We start from the raw sequence: 17,645 nt of genomic DNA, 5'->3' as shown, positions 1-17,645 counted from the left end.
TGGTTCTCTGTGCCGCTTCTATATAATAGTTCACTGGTCTGTAAAGGCCTACACCAATCTGTCACATAAGGGACCTACTATAATTAAAGTCGAGCACCCACGCGTAGAAATCATTAATCCGAGCATAAAGCGATTGTCCTCGTTGGATAATGAAACTCATGTTATTATTCAGGAAGTTAGAATGATTGTTGAACGAAGCGCACTATTTCTAAAATGAGTATTTAAGAATTTCACTAAAATTTGTTTTTATTCCCAATGGAATTGGTTACATAGTCGCATTTAGTCTATGCGATATCAATGTAGTGTTACTAAATAGGTGGATTTAGCGCTTCGGTGAAGGGATCAGCATTGAACCTTACACAACTCCACATCTTCCGCTCACCGCTTGAGCAATTCGAGCGACATGAGGCGCCGCGAGAGGAAGCTAATAAACTTGTTAATACCAAACGATTTTAAGGGTTCCGTACCCAAAGGGTAAAAACGGGACCCTATTACTAAGACTCCGCTGTCTGTCTGTCTGTCCATCTGTCTGTCACCAGGCTGTATCTCATGATAGCTAGACAGTTGAAGTGTTCACAGATGATGTATTTCTGTTGCCGCTATAACAACAAATACTAAAACCAGAATAAAATAAATATTTAAGTGGGACGTGATGTTTTGCTGTTTTTTGCGTAATAGTACGGAACCCTTCGTGCGCGAGCGACTTGCACTTGGTAGGTTTTTTTAATTGTTTATGTAAAGGATAATAAACATAGCATGTTATTATTGGGACGCTTATGAAAGCGAAGCCATCACTGCAACGACTAATAAAATGATATTTAATTTTTCTTTTGGACATGACTTTATTTACCAATTGATGGAAATTAGGTAACGTAAAAGTAATATTTCTTACCTAATCCTTTTTTACCGCCCAGTTCATATTAGTAGGCCTAGGAAGTAGTAGTGGGTAGTTTAGTAAGAGTATTAGTAGTGCTCGTATGTAAATAAGAAAACAAGGTTTAATTTAAAATATTTAAATAAAAAGGTACTCAACAAAAAAACACTTATTAGGTCACTTAAAAAAAAGAATGCGCAATACATTGATAGGCCAAAACGCGTGTCGCTCTCAGTTTAGGACAAGAAATAGGTATTAGAATGCAGTGAGTTATCCGTAAGATATACTGTGTACATGAGGCAACCAACTTTCAAACGAAATCGCTTGTGAAACTACTTCGGATGCTGTTCGTCTCATTATGACGCAGTGTAACGAAAAACGGAGCGATTCGACACGTCATTCGATGTTAAGAGGAAAGGGGACGGTCACTTCTCCATACAAACGTAGTCCCAATTTTCCTCTTTGGATATTGACATTGTGAAAAATATTTTTACACAATTTGATGTATATTAATCATGATTGTGACTTTATTAGATTTTCTGATTATTGTAAAAATTAGGAGCAAAAAGCAGATTTCATACAAATTTGTAAATGCTCCTAACTCTTATAATAATAAAAATTAAAAAAGAGGTAAGTATAGCTGTGGCTGATATACAACAAATTGTGTCAAAATATTTTCAATCATGTTAATATCCAGAGAGGAAAATGAGGACTACGTTTGTATGAAAAGGCGATTTCGCGGGGGTCCTCCTCTTTCGTCTTAACGATTAGTTAGTTTTGTCTCATTTTTTGTAGTTGTAAAGAACAATAGCGCGGGGTCCCTTATAAACCTGCATAATATCTATCAATATTCAGTTTTTGATATTTGATTCAATCAGATATGAACTCGGAGACTGTTTGAATTAATTAATTCCAAACAACATTTAACTACCCACTGTGCAGACTGATAGCATTACTTAATTCAAAGATCGTCAAGATGGCGGAATCAAAGTGATTTTAATAGTCAAAAGAACATCTTACAGCTATCAAAACCATAGTTTTGATGTCAGGCTAAACCAAAAATTTGGAGAAACCAAAGCCATAGTTTTGATGGTGGTTTTAGACTAAAATAGCGGATATATACGGTGGCTAAAAAATAAGTGCATTCCCGTTGCCAGGGAGTTTTTGGGAAAATACTGAGCAACTTTTACTATGGGACAAAGGGACCAACCACGAAATCGCGAAAAAAAATTTACCCTCCCATAGAAAATGGACCAGCCAAAATGTATGTATGACACAGCCAAATATTTATTCACTATTTCGGGGTTGTTCCCATAGTAAAGTTGCTCAATATAATCCCAAAACCTCCCTGGCAACAGGAATGCATTTAATTTTATTTTTTAGCCACCGTTTACAAGGTTTACAAAAGGCCAACAGACGGAACCAATTATTGCAGTTAAGAAACTCTATTCTGGATTATGTTATGTCAAATTAAGCTGCACATAACTAACATTTATTATTTAATGTAATTTGTAACATGGATAACATCTTCGTTTCCTTCCATTCTCCTTGAACACAGACATGTCGACTCGTGGTGCCGGCAAATGGCAGCAAAAACCCGTGATTGATGACTGCGAGGTACCGCGCGCAGGAAACGATCAATGCACGAGTATAAAGAAACTCTTTAACATGAATATGAGTTGTCCAATAAAGTTAGCTAAAGCCTTAGACTGGTGTTTTGGTAGCAATATTTGTTTTTTATTTTATTTTTGAAAGAACTATTTAATTCTAATTTATCTTCTTGTTCAGCGTATCTTCCTGTCTTCTTTTTCAGTTCTTTATTGAAAATAACCAAGACGAATATGTATTATACCTATGTGCCCTGGCCTTGACTTGCTGCCCTTGGTATTCATTTCTTATTTGCCGTATAGTGACAGCGTAATTTCCCTCGAGAGCTATTGCTTGTTTCTCGTTTACTTCCCAGCAGTTTTCATACTGGCAGAGAGTTACGACCACGTTAAAGAAAGATATGCCGGTATAAATACTTAGTTTTTAAACCCAGCCTGTGACACTTCTATTATTCTGACGAATTTAACGTTATTATATTTTTTACTATGTTGTCTGAATATCATGCCAGAGAAATACTCTACCCTTATATCTAAGTATAGAGGTAACCAAAAAACATAATTCTTCAATACCTACTTACAGTTTTTATTTTCAAATCAAGAAATAAAATTTACTAGCTATGTTTAGAAATCGCTAGCTATGTTGAGTAATTGATGCCGTATTAATGTCTTACCTACGCTTTTATCGAGTGCCATTACAACGAATTAAATAAACTGTTCTCCATTGTGAAATGACACAATTGATTTTCGTCGAGCACGTTCGGATTACGCCTTTAAAACGATAGGGGATATTGAGGTCTAATGCTGTTGATTTAGGTTCCGAATTGGTTGATGACTGCAAGTGCAATATCGATATTTGTTTGGCATAGATAAGTTAATATTAAAGATTGCCAGCCTCCGTATAAATTAAATTAAATTAAATTAAATATATCTTTATTTCAGACCCACAAGTCCATATATGGTTAGTTACATTAACTTAAAAGCTATGTTAGTTACCTACACTAATTATTTTTAATTACATTTTTTTTTATATACACCTAGGTCACTTGATATAGGTCAAAGTAGACCTAACCTGCTCCATCCAGTGCCACATTATGGGGCAGCTAAATCTGTTAGCAATCACCTTCAGAATGCTGTTTCGACTTTCCCTTACGCGACCCATTAGCGACGTGATTTTTTTACGCATAATTGCGTGAAAATCGTCCGTGTGCGCTTGGGCGAACATTCCAGATGCACTGCACCACTTTGGAAGTCTCAGCAGCATTCTGAAAGCGTTGTTGTATTGAATGCGAAGGGCGTTGTAGGCTCGTTTCGTGTACCGAACCCAAAGACCGCTAGAGTAAAAAGACTGGCTATATGCTTTGAATAGTGTTATTTTAACTTCCACGGAACATCTAGCGAATCTTCGAGCCAGCATATTACTCCTCACCGACAACGCCCTTCGCTCCCTCTCGATATCACTATCATCACACAGATCATTTGTTATAATGTGGCCCAAGTATTTGAAACGTTCCACCACTCTAAGTACAACTCCGCCAAGCGATACTGGAGGGATAAAATATGGCTTTATTTTACCCGCCTTAAAAACCATCACTTCACTCTTGGCGGCGTTGTATACGAGTCCATGTGCGGCGGCGTACTTCTCGCACAGGGCCACTAACTGTCTAAGAGCCCCGATAGACGGACTTAGCAGCACCATGTCATCTGCGTAGCTTATATTGTTAACACAAGTGTTTTCAATATAGCATCCTGCATGCATGCTGCTAAGTTCGTCTATCAGGTCGTTCATATACAAGTTGAACAGTTTCGGAGACGTGAGCCCCCCCTGCCTGACACCACATTCAAGCCTATACTCAACGGACAGTGACTTGGCCCACCTGACCTGGTTTGTTTGATTTTGGTACCAAAACTTTAGCAAGTCTGTACAGTCGTCCGGAATACCTGCCTCCTCCATTTTCTTCCAAAGCATGTTATAATCAACCCTGTCAAATGCCTTGGAGAGGTCGAGGAAGCATGCATAAATTGGTGTTTTCCTGTCCGTGTAGTACCCGACAGTATGCTTGAGGCACATAATGGCACTTTCCGTAGATAACCCAGTTCTGAACCCAAACTGGGTGTCATGGATGCTTAGGTACTTATCGAATGTCGAGTTCAGCATACTGTCGAGCACCTTCGCGGCAGTGGTGGCAAGGGAGATTGGCCGGTAGTTCCCCGTGTCCGACAGGTCACCAGTCTTGTTTTTAACGATGGGGACCACAGTTGTCTTCATAAGAGCTGCAGGTAAGTATGAATGGCCTATGCATAAATTGAGGAACATAGAGAGCACCCTCGGCAGATGACTGCCCGCATACTTAAAGTGTTCAATACTAAGGCCACCATGCCCAGGCGACTTTCCTCTTTGCATTCTTTTAATCACGTCTGCAACCATTTTAGATGTGAAAAATGTCTTCCTGGGCCTGTCAATGGCCCCAGCATCACCCACGTCAGTCGCAAATGACGATGTATCCCTCAGCACGGACTTTACCGTAAAATGCTGCCGGAATAGTTCCGCGATGTCTCCATGTTCACTCTTATCGCCAACACTCACAGGCAGCCCAGACGTCACATTCATACGTTTGGTTAGCTTCCAGAAGTCACTAAATTTACCGCCGCTATGAGCAAGAGCGAGCTTGTCCATGGCCAACTGATCCTGCCGGTCTTGGCACCACTTCAATTTAGCCTTGAACTTTTTTCTGCTGTTGTTCATTTGCTCATATAAGTGACCTTGACGCGGTTTCCCTGCATTCTTCCAAAGCATGAAGTGGAGTCTGGCTTCCCTGTGAGGACCTGCAACGAACTTATTCCAACCAGCGATATATCCGCCCTTCCTTTTGCGCTTGCTTCTATATGTACTTATTGCTGCATCAGTAAGAGCGGATACGATATCATTATACATATTGTCCAACAGAGTATGATGATCGTGATTTGTGCAAGCTCCGTCGCAGCAGTCCCTAAGTGCTACCGGAAAATCAATTGATTTCAGACGTTCGTTGCACAAATCACGATACTCATCGATCTGATCATTAGCCCTTACCCCCCACAACACTCTGTTCTCAACATCCACCTCCATTACTTTAGCAACGGGTTTCAACATGCCTAGGTTGCACTCAAGGACCATAGGAAAGTGGTCGGACCAGAATACGTCATACATGACAGCTATATTTCGAATCAGCGAATAAGCACTTTGGGTCACAATACAGTGGTCCAACCACCTCCTACACCCGTGAGCGTCGCTAATATATGTATAAGTATCCGAGTTTATTCCCATCTTTTCTACATCCGCACATAACCATAACTGATCTGTACAAAAATTCGACAATTCGCGATAGAATGGTTCATTTGGATGGGAGTTAAAATCGCCTAACACAAACATTGCTTGCACATTACTATCCTCCATCATTATTGACGATATTGCACTTAAACAGTCGGTAAACACTGGAATGTTCTCTGGAGCATCCGTAGGCATGTACACATTACAAACTATGATCTCTCTACCATCACACACGATTTTAACAGCCACAATTCGGTCATTGTCACACTCAATAATAGAAACTGACTGAAACATACTCTTTCGCCATAATATTCGTATAAAGTCGCGTTCGTCATTATTGTTAATATATGTACCTAAATGGCGCCACCATGCGCCATGCGCATTGTGTTAAGTCTCAGACACAAATTGAGCTGACAAGCAGAGGGTCAAAGTGCCTTACTTCTAGAAAAAAGATGAGAAACACAAATTCTTATGATGCAGATTGACAGTCCCTATTCTAGTGTAGTGGTGTCTGGTTGGGATTACGCGAGGTTTTGGCTATCTCGTACGTAATGCGTCTGTGCTCGCTCCGCCGCGTCGACATTAGTTCGCGTTGCAACAGAGGTAATTGCTATCGTTTGGTTGTGGCGGTTGTGGGATAACCCAGATGAAACGTTATAAAGATCATTTTGTCATTAATAGATAAAATAACTGTTGTATGTGTCGACACGTTACATGACATGATGAATGCTTACATGACTTTGCAATAAAAAATAAACAAAATCGGTATCATTGCTGCGAGTGATTTAGGTTGCGTGGTTAAGGCTGTAGAAATCCTCTTCTTAACATTAAGTTAATTAGATTCAGCATATATTTTTATAAACTCAATCTCTATAATCTAAATCTTGCCCTTCGCCATGCATCAACATGCATTTTGGAGCTCCTAGTAGGTATCTCTTTAGTTGACAATAGTTATTGATAATGATAATAGAGCAAAGTTTGATATTTCTTCGAGTGCTTAATATTTTGCGTTTCGTTCAAGCGAAAGATTCTGTAATACATTCATTTAATATAACTTTTCTTAAATGTATGGCATTGGGGTATGTTTTTTTAGACTAAAATGCACATTACACAATTCAAATAGCTTCAATATAATCAAGTTCCACCTAGACGGAATTGACGAACCACTTGGATTCGAGCCGGAGACCGACAGCGACAGGTAATTAAGGCAGCCTCACGACCTCTCGTTAAGTGCACTCGACCTCCGATGATACCCGTTAATAAAGATGATCTGCCCACCCGCCACTAGTAGTTTAACGGGTGCAGTTTATAGCTACTTGCAGTACTTATCTATTAGTCAATACCACGTCTACGAAATTCCTGTGGAATTCATGTGCAATACACGGTAAACTCTAGCTGGGTATTAATCAATTAAACGGTTGTCGCTACAGCCAATAATTATAGCCTAGTATAAAGGATAAAGCAGGTCTTACATAATATTTGCACGTCCTCGCAAACGCATTTTGTACCTCAATGGAATATAAAACACCCATAAACTCATGACGAGCTCAAAGTTTCTCCAAACTCTCCAAAATCTATTTCAAGTGAAATTCACAGACGATCTTGCTTATAAACAATCGAAAAGCAAATCGCTTCACGTAAACTAGTGTTGGTGACATGCGGCAAATATATAAGGAGGTAAATAAGGGTAAAAATAAAACTGCAAGTGGTTTCGCGGCGGACGTCGGAGCGAGTCGCCGAGTCACGAGCCTTGACATTAGCATGCTGGGACGTGATCTAGTGCTCGACCGTTTCGGGTTCCGCGAGATACTTACAACCTTGTCCAGAAGTATTTATAAATACAATTTTAATATCCAAACTGCTGTTTGCTATTTACGTCTGTCTTGTAGTTACTAAATAAAATATAGGTTAGATCTACTACCTACAACCTATATTATTTCATGTCAGCAAATTTGTATTCCCTATGTATGCGGACTTTATGATGTCATAAAATTTATTTATAATTGATCAGTCGGACTTAAATAGAGAAAAGATCAAATTTACAATATTACCTATTAGAAGTTTTCGCAACTACTTTTACCAGCAGTTGCACGCCAAGAATGCAGGTATGGTATATATTTAATAAAACACATGCTTGTAGAAGTGTTTTATAAACATGACTGTACTTGTAAACATATCGTTTGTAAATACCACGTTTTTAACTGAGTCGAAATATCTACGGTGTTATAAGTTGACCTTTCTGATATTCAATCAGATACGAGTACTACCCTGTCGGAATATTTTTTATCTGGATTTCTGACAGTTGGGAGGTTGAGTAACAGTAGATAATGTTCTGATCTCTTAGACAACCTTGAGGCTAAGGAAGCGCATAGGATAGGAGTTACTATTATAAATATTATATAACAAAACTTACGAAGGTACTAACATAATACATTGAATTAAAACCTGTAGTAGGCATAATTTAATGGTCTCGACACGCTGACCTACAAATCATATTGTGGTGAATGAACCGAATATAGACACAATACAATGTCAATTAGTAACACTATACTTCGAAACAATGGATTGCTTAATCTCTAATTATCGTTTTGTCACAAATAAAAAAAAATATTTTAACTACGTATTATCTCAATATTATGGCGCTATTCTTATGGACTGCAAATTTAATGTATATCCAATAAATAGGAATTCGAAAAAGGATCATCAGACCAATTTACATTTGTTACTCTACCTATAATCGAATACACACTTTTAAAGAACGAATAATGTTTACACTTAAACCTTGCATCTATATTTTTGCTCAAAATATCTATAAACTATTTACATTTCAGTAAATAAACTATGCCAAATGAACATTTTTCAATAAAAATAATAATACTTTCTGCTCGACTTCGCATAACAGCGGATTTGTACTTGAAATTTAAGGCTTCTAGGAACATATTCGTAGACGTACCTACTATTAACTAAGTATAACCTCAATCACATGCTGTGATGAAAAAGTACCTTATTCAATTATTGATATAGTTGATATACATAAAATAGGTATATAATGCTCCTTTTGATCACATACTTATAACATACTGGGTAAATATACCGAACCCAACCATGGTATCTGTCGCAGGTATCTTGTTTGTGCGACAACTAGGCAGAGGCAGGCCGCTCGACAAGTTTGAGTGACAACAAAGCATTTAGCGAGTACTCGACAGACTGGATTCCTTTCGAAGCACTCCAAGTTTGCCAGGATAATTTTTTGTGTCAACATTTTTTCCGTTTCTATGTTTATTTTAAATAAAGATTTACTGTTGTCGTGTTGCTTATATTGATTGTTGGAACGTTGCCTTAAATATACCCATAACATAAGTCAGTATCCCCTTTTATCAAGTACAATTCAAATAATACCGATTTAACTGTGATGTAAAAGCATAGGTAAAGGGGTGTTTTTATTTATTCAGAGACGGAATTGTATGTTAAATTATATTTATATGCTTACAACTATGGCTCAGTACATCTTCGGATTGACCTCTTTACTTACTTAAACCATACGTATAAAATGTGACGTTTTCAATCAAAAGGTACCACATTGTCACTTACCATAAGGACGAAATTAGATTGTATCTTTATACGAATAGCCTGTCAGAGCGTCCTTATGGCAAGCGACAATGTGGTACCTTTTGATTGAAAACGACACAAATATGTACCTACCTACTTGTTTGTTACAAATTGATAATTATCTAGGTAACAGCGCAGAATTGAATTAATCTATCGACATATTCATTATCCGTCAGCACCGGTGATACCAATAACAGACACACACTATTCCCTTTATCAATTTCGAACGACACACTATACACACTAGGGCACTTCTATAGCAGCAAAGTTAATTTCGCTAGAAGTCATTAATGCATGGTTATAAATCCCTATTGCATCACGACGGCATATTTAATAAGTTGTGGTTTGTTTGCGTATCTTGTTACCAGCTAATGGACCGCTCATTGACAGAAAGATTGATGACTAAGCTATTTGACACGAGCGCGACTGTTATGTATCAACATTTCATCAATAGGTTAAGATAGGTCAGTTTCGAAGAAACTGAGGCTAGTATTTAAAAATATATTTTAATTTTGATGTACGATCTTAGGTTTTTTTTTGAGACTGCGAAAGGTATATTGCTAATTGAAGATGATGTGATGAATAACGAGTGTTTAAACGAAGTTAAAACAGTTTAAATTATTTTGGTATGTTGAATGAGTGTTAAAGAAGACGGAGTGAAGAAGATGACTTAGATGAGAGAATATGCCATGAAGTGTAGATAGATAACTAAAGAAGAAATTTAGTAGATGATTGCTGAAATTTTCCGGCGTCCGCCTGCCGCACTCTTGTCGCAGTTGAAAATAACTATTTAATCCCAGTTAAACTTATCTTGAATTAGGTAAGTACTACATAATTTATGTTGAGTCCCTAAATTTCACTATGATTGAACTAAATTTCACTTTGATTTTCAACATAGGTATTCCAACACACGCAATATTTGACGCACGTATTGTTGTAGTTAACAACATCTCCATTATTCTACACTATTCATTAATAAACACTTAAACGTTTCTCAGCTCATGAACTTATATCTCATCACAATAGTGAAAAGTGAAAATAGAACGTAAGAAATATCGTTAAAGTAAACAACTGTATTATGTCGATGTTTAGAGAAATCTAGAATATTATCAGCTGCTTGGCTTACCTTTTCACTGTACACAAGTTATGTACAACTTCAATGGTTAAGCACTATACTTATGTTTGTTTGAAAGTAGTGTCCTGATGGGCGCTAAGTATGTTACTCGTATTATCGCTTATTCTGACTGCATAGTTAAATGTTATTTAGCCAAATCTCCCAACAAATTTGGTTTTTCATTTGTCGTTTGCCAGTACGGCGATTTAAGGCCGTTCCCTGAGTCAGAAGGCGAAAAATCTCCTTATATGATCATATTTTTCTAAGAGACATTGATATTCGTTGACGTGGAAAAAATATATGTAGTTCTAGATTATATTATTTTTTATAACACAGCTACACGATACACGAATTATGACACTTCGCTCGATACACTTAATTCCCAAAATTCGATCAAAATTGACACTTGGCGCGCATGGTCTTTCCCGCCCTTTCTTGCGAAATGTGACAGTGATAGCGGCAAACCGATGGAACGGCCTTAAATAAAAAGTGTAGTAAGTACCTCCTTGATCCTCTGCAGCAGCGGCTCGAGCCAGTGCGCGTTGCACTCGACGTGCGAATCGAGGAAGGTAAGCACGGGCGCGGTGGCCGCGTCAGCGCCGCGCACGCGCGACCGCATCAGCCCCTGGCGCTTGCTGTTGCGAATCACGCGCACCTTGCGGATAGCACGCAGCGCTGCACCGTCTTCCGCTATATAAAATAAATCATTCTTAGAAATCAGAATGCAAAGGAATATTAACATCAACCAATTTTGTTGTGGCGCGCGACAGCTCTTTAAAGTCAAGAAACGAAACTCCATGTTAAGTAGGTACTGGTATTTAAGTTGAAGTGCTGTCGAGCCTCGACTCTATAAGATATGCTTCAAAATTGTAGACGGCCATTTTTAATGTTACAATGTAAAATAATAATGCAAGACCGTCATGAAGCGACATGACCTAACACAGCAAATGAAGCTTTAGAGTTATTAGCTATTAGAGGTATGTTCTTGGGGTAAGGAACATATTCGGTCATGTTTTTAGTCAGTAAGTACACTGTGCGACTGTGGCAGCAAAACATGAGCTTTAGTTTGTTTAAAGTATGTAGTAACGTGTACCTACTCTAAATACGTGTAGAACGAATTGAATAGTTTCAACGTACCGAGAAGGTTAGTAGTTAGGTTTTACAAAAAACATGGAGAGGAAATACGGAAATTCATGCTGTCATTTTTTGCTAATTATACAAACTAAGAGCATAATAGGTAGGTGCTTCAAAATAAATGTAGGTATGTAAGTTAATTTATTGTAATAACACAAAAAGATTATAAACAAATTATCAAAAGAGCTATGGCAATGACGAATTAATAATACATGTAGTAGATATATAAATATTACTCACTGATGTAGGTAATCATTTCAATATAGGTAGGTATTAAAACATTGGTGTTAAGTTAACTGCAGGTGTTAGCCAATTTAGCTAATGTAGGAATGTGACAGTAATGTGATTAAACATTAACAGACCCTATACATCTCTAAGGATAATTTGATGATCGTTTTTTTTTATTATACATATTTCATCTCTGACACCTAGAGACTTTTACATCTCTAAACAATTTTTGTATTTGTCTCTTGTTTGTATATATACCTATATATATATTTTTTTTGTGTAATCGTGGTCAACGGGTGACGCCCGTGTCACCCGTTGACCACGAACGCTGTAAAGAGTTCGAAACGTCGGGATGTATTATAAATTCAATATACGCGATATAATCCGTTTTCATAGTTTTATTTTATTATCTATCTATCTATCTATCTATCTATAATATTCTTCATAATAGTTAGTTGCAAAAATGGATATTAATAACAGAATTAATTTTCCAATAATAAAGCATTCCTGATTCCAGTGGATTTCCCATTGTGAGGCTGTGAGGTATAAAACAATAACACCACTCGATCACATAAATTACTACCGCAAAAAACTTCACACCTACCTAACAATGGCATATTTTGCATCGCTCAATATAATGAATGGTAGAAATAGGTCGAGGAATGTCTCGAGATCATAGATAGTGCGGGGTTGTGGGCAATCGCCACGGATTGTCATGCATGTATTTTGTTGGTTGTGTGGACGTGAACGAGTCGAGTTTTAGGAAAACCAGTTTAGCGTGACCTCGTGACGTAATACTTACGTGTAAACGGAGAGCGCTATTGTTCTGGTTTGCCTGAACTCGACTTGCTTATTCTGGGTAATTTATTTTTTATACCACGTCGGTGGCAATCAAGCATACGGCCCGCCTGATGGTAAGCAGTTACCGTAGCCTATGGACGCCTGCAACAGCGGAGATAATACGCGTTGCGACCCTTTAAAAACCTGTACACTCCTTTTTTGAAGAACCCCATACTATAGCCCCTCGGGAAAACCTCGGCAGGGAGCTCATTCCACAGCCGAAGCGTACGCGGGAGGAAATTCCTCTTAAACCGCACAGTACGCGACTATTTAGGTGCTAGGGTGTGAGGATGAACACCCTGCCGATGGCGAGCGGTGCGGTGATAGAAAGCGGCCGTGAAGAAGAAGAGTAAGACCCTCTAGCTAACCTATTTAAACAGTAGAAGCAATGATCGCCTCGATTTAAGAAAATGAACGCGTGGGCGTATTAATGAAAAAACGTTTTACACTATGGTATCGAAAGTAGTTTCGTGCATTAGTAGGTAATTGCGATTTAAAGTTATTGCAGTTGCAACACGATAGTTTAACATGGACTTAATGGACCGGTCGCCCTAGCAATTAACGATTTAACATGGGCTTGGTTGAAATCGACTTTATTTGTTACAGGAAGATGCTTAGAATACTTACGATTATCACTGAAGTCATCGACTAGAATTATTTCTTTGATCAGATGTTCCGGACTTCTATTTAGGACACTGCGAGAAAAAAAAAGAATTACGGTTTTTCTTAAATGCTATCAGATAATAAAATTAAGAAGACATCTCAGCGGCTATCAGTTCTAAAGAAAGGACGCTAAGTACGAACAATTTCATACATTGACCCGCCATTTCCTATCTCTATTTTACGCGCATAATTATATTGCTATCCCGCACGCACAGTGGCATTGCCCAATTTGACTGCAGCATCATAGACGGGATAGGAACGAGTGCGTGCGATAGAGATAGGAAATGCGGGTCAATGTATGTGAATGCGGGTGAATTGAATTGTCTTTTTTTTTTTAAAGGAATTTTATGCAGCGGAAGCCAGCCCTTTAAGCCGAATCTCATAGAAAAAGGGGCAAGCTATGATGGCGCCATCTATGCAAACCTTTGCCAGTTGCCAACCCCATTCATCGTGCTTAATTTACGAGCAAAGATCGTCGCTAACCACGTAGGTCTGTCAACTCTGAGCTAATTCGACGACTTTGGCATCATTATTAATATGATATAACGTAGAAAGAAATAATGCTAATTTTCAAGTACCTGACGATGGTACGCAGAAGCGTCGAGCGAGCTTCGTTGTGGAAGGTGATGATGACGCTGGTATGAGGGAGATCTTCATCGTATTTCTTTAGCCGGCACCTGTAAAAAATGTGTATGTATAGTAAAAATAAAAAAATTGTCAACCGTCTGGTCTATATGTTCTGGAATAAAATAATGAATATGAGTCTTCATGTTTCATTATTTTATTCCAGAACATGATGGGCTGATGAATTAATAGTACATTGTGCAACGAGGGGGGTAAGTGTAATATTGCAATTGCACACGAGGTCTTTAGATATGCAGCTTGCAATATTCTTACCCCCGGAGTTACACACAATGTTTTTCATCATACTTGTGAAGAAAAAACAAAATTTTAAGCGAAATAATTCTTAAATAAGCCTAAATACACTTAAGTAATTCCGATGGCTATGAAACAGTTGACAATTCTCTACATACATACGTGACCTTTCATGACTCTTTAATTACAATGCCCTCTCCCATAAAGTTGTGCCAATAAAATACGAACACAATCTTCAATTTAATTATAGTAACTATGTAAATCGTTATTGGATAATTGCAACATAACGAAACATTTTAAACATATTGCTACATTTATAGGTTCCTCATTACCATTTTCGGGTCATTACGCTTCTGACCTTTGACACAGAACCTTGTATTCTTTTATCTTATGCTTATGAAGTACGAAATGAAGAAGCTAAAGAAATAAGTATGTAACTTTCAGTAACCATTAAAAACGTTAAATTAATGCTTAAAGAATTAAGAGATCAGAAATTGTATATAAATGTAAATATAGTAGGTAATTTTGACGAAATATATAAAATATTAGCAGGTAAACCGAAAATAGGTACGAGTAAACTCCGAACCCTCGAAACCTCCGAAGAAACAAATAAAACTATGAAAATGGATTATATCAATATACGCGATATAATCTGTTTTCATAGTTTTATTTCATTAGTGTTACTTATTACTATCGCGGTAACCGAAGACAACTCCGAAGAACGTTAATTAAGAACCGTATTGGTAAACTGCAGTCAAGCAGCTGTAAGGCAAGAAACCAAATACATATTTAGATGTTTCACAACAAGTGAACTGCTAGTACTAAACTTTGTCAGAAACTCTTTTGTCTTTAACAAAGTAAGTCCGTTAAGTTTACGTACAACGTACAGTTCACGGCTGCGAGTTTTGTGTGAAAAGGCAAGACTTGGGCGAACTTCTAAAACCCGACAATTGGTTTGCTTAAGTAGTATGCAGAACTATAATAAGTCTTTCTTGTAGCAGCATTTATCCGTGTAACATTTTGTAAATTGATTTTAAGCGATATGTACCTAGTTCATATTAAAGAAATAAATACACCTCAGGGTAATTAAAACTTTCTACGAATGTTGTGTTTTGTCTGTTTTACGTAAACCTGTTTTCTGTGTTGTCTGTTTATGTGCTTAAATTAGATGAAAATTGCGATTTGCTGAATCATGTTATAGCATATATTTTTATTGTTGTTATAAAGAAATTGTGTTAAACTTTGAAAACAACAACATTACATTACAGGCAACATTTTTTTGTTAATACCTAGTTATATTAATATATTTAATATTTTGGGGACACACACAGATCGACCTAGCCCCAAACTAAGCAAAGCTTGTACTATGGGCACTAGGCGACGATATACATACTTATATTTTATTATAAATACATATATAGACAACATCCGTAACTTAGGGACAAATATTCGTGATGAACATTGAACACACGAACACACCCGTACCAGGATTTCAACCCGGGATCTCCTGCTTCGTAAGCAGGGTCACTACCGACTAGGCTAGGAGGCCGTTTCTATTAATTACACAAACAATTAATAAATTAATATGGTTTGTGTAGGTGTGTATAATGTATTAATGTAGGTATGTATATAAATAATCAGTAAAAAAAAGGGTTTGATTCATAACTATACATTAAGTATTATGTTACCTCGTTTCAAACTACATATTATTGCAAAATTAATTGTACATTATGTTAATCATGTACCGTAAAATGGGGTGAGTAGGGTTCGCAGGGAGAGTTGGGTTATGAATGGGGAGAGAAAGTATGAAAAGGAGGTGAGATGGAATTTTAAGGTTACTGCTACAAAAAAAATGTATTCCAATTTAAAATGGAGCTATAGTAATACTCATAATTTAAAAAAAATCGATCCAACAATCTTCCAAAATCACCTTTGTATGAAAACCGGTCTCACCCCAATTACGAGGGACTACGGGGTGAGGTGGGGTTTCCTGTTTATCGTCAAAGTTATGAAATGGTACTACCCAACATAAAATAAAAACTAAAATACTACGTCCGGAACACTTATAATATACCATTCATTTTGCATATGTAGAAATAAAATGTTATCGAGGTTTGAATGTCAGTGTTCTTCCAACTCACCCCATTTTACGGTACTACATTATATAGCTATTGTCCAGAAGGTCCCGGTTTCTATCCCATCCGACATTATTACATTCCTGACAATCGATATCTTTGCTTTGACGTATTACGCGCGTAGGAAGATCCAGACTTTGTTTACAATACGTGACATGGTGAGAGTTTCACGCATTTAGTTTTAAATAGAATATTTAGTAGGTCTCAAAAATAAACACATACTGAAGTACGTCACTTGGGGATATTTGGAACAATTTCCGTAAAAAAAGTATGACATAATATGTTACTTATTTATGGACAGGATAAAGATAGGTCATATATGTATGTAATCTAACCGCACGACATTAAGTCACACGCCTAATGTAGGAAAGAAAGTTGTAAAGCCCTGTACAGATAAGAAAGTTGTATCCAAACATAGATTTAGTTTTAGTAAATTCTTAGCCAACGGTTGAATGGCAGCCATTTCTGGTAAGGTATTTTATCTAGTTATTTCGTACGCTTGTCAGCGTCTTTAAACTCGTCTTACGCAGTGTACTACGTAGGCGAACAACACGCAAACGCGAAGCGAAGCGATGCGGCGCGGGGTGAATCAATCCTTTGATATCTATAGAAGTGTCCTACGTGGGCGATCTCGTTCCGAACGCGAACGCCGTGGGCCCGCCGCGCCTCGACGCGCCGCTTCGCTTCGCGGTCGCGAGTTGTTCGGTTATGTAAATAAATTAAGCAAATTAGCTCCTAGAATTCTCATGTGAACTGGAATTACACAAGTAACAATAATAGTAACTTATGCACTTGTCCGATATTTGTCTCAACTCATAATAAGCCAAGCCAATCAACCAACTTTGTTTAAAATCATTGAATTCTTAATTTCAAATACTTAAGAAGTACCTACTAATATCGCATTTCAGTATCATACAACAGTTTAACCGCAGGTAATGAACATAAATGCGTAGATAATAGAAACGGCGGGGCGCCCGAAGCGGTTAGAGGTCGCATACCTATTACTACTAAATATCCACTAACCTGTCTCTGCTTATCCCTGGCGTAACTTGGCCTTTAAATTCTCAGCAACGATACGCAATTAGAGATCAGGCTTGTTGGTCCGTTTGTGGCGAAGAAGTTGGCGAGCACTGAGAAAAAGGCCTTGCAATCTGCGGTCGCAGCCAAGCCCGCAATCTTAAGGGCGTGCTATGAGACATCTTGAACCGGGAAGCTTGAGGTCGGCCTATCGATATAATTTATATTCTAGCTTTTGCTG

The 17,645-nt window shown here is 37.7% G+C and overlaps 1 protein-coding gene across 1 annotated transcript in view; it reads right to left on the bottom strand.

The window, feature by feature from the left end:
• LOC134742544 (polypeptide N-acetylgalactosaminyltransferase 2-like) overlaps positions 1-17,645 on the bottom strand; it is an 88,455-nt gene that overhangs the window by 16,686 nt on the left and 54,124 nt on the right. The window contains exons 3-5 of the mRNA XM_063675764.1: positions 13,955-14,053; positions 13,341-13,408; positions 11,014-11,201 (exon numbers count right to left, since the gene is read on the bottom strand). Coding sequence (XP_063531834.1) covers positions 11,014-11,201; positions 13,341-13,408; positions 13,955-14,053 — 355 coding nt within the window. The remainder of the gene's footprint in view (positions 1-11,013; positions 11,202-13,340; positions 13,409-13,954; positions 14,054-17,645) is intronic.

The sequence above is a fragment of the Cydia strobilella genome, chromosome 1 (genome assembly GCF_947568885.1).
Source record: "Cydia strobilella chromosome 1, ilCydStro3.1, whole genome shotgun sequence".
Classification (NCBI taxonomy): Eukaryota; Metazoa; Arthropoda; class Insecta; order Lepidoptera; family Tortricidae; genus Cydia; species Cydia strobilella.
Note: the sequence above shows the minus strand (reverse complement) of the source record. Positions and strands in the feature narration are given on the sequence as shown.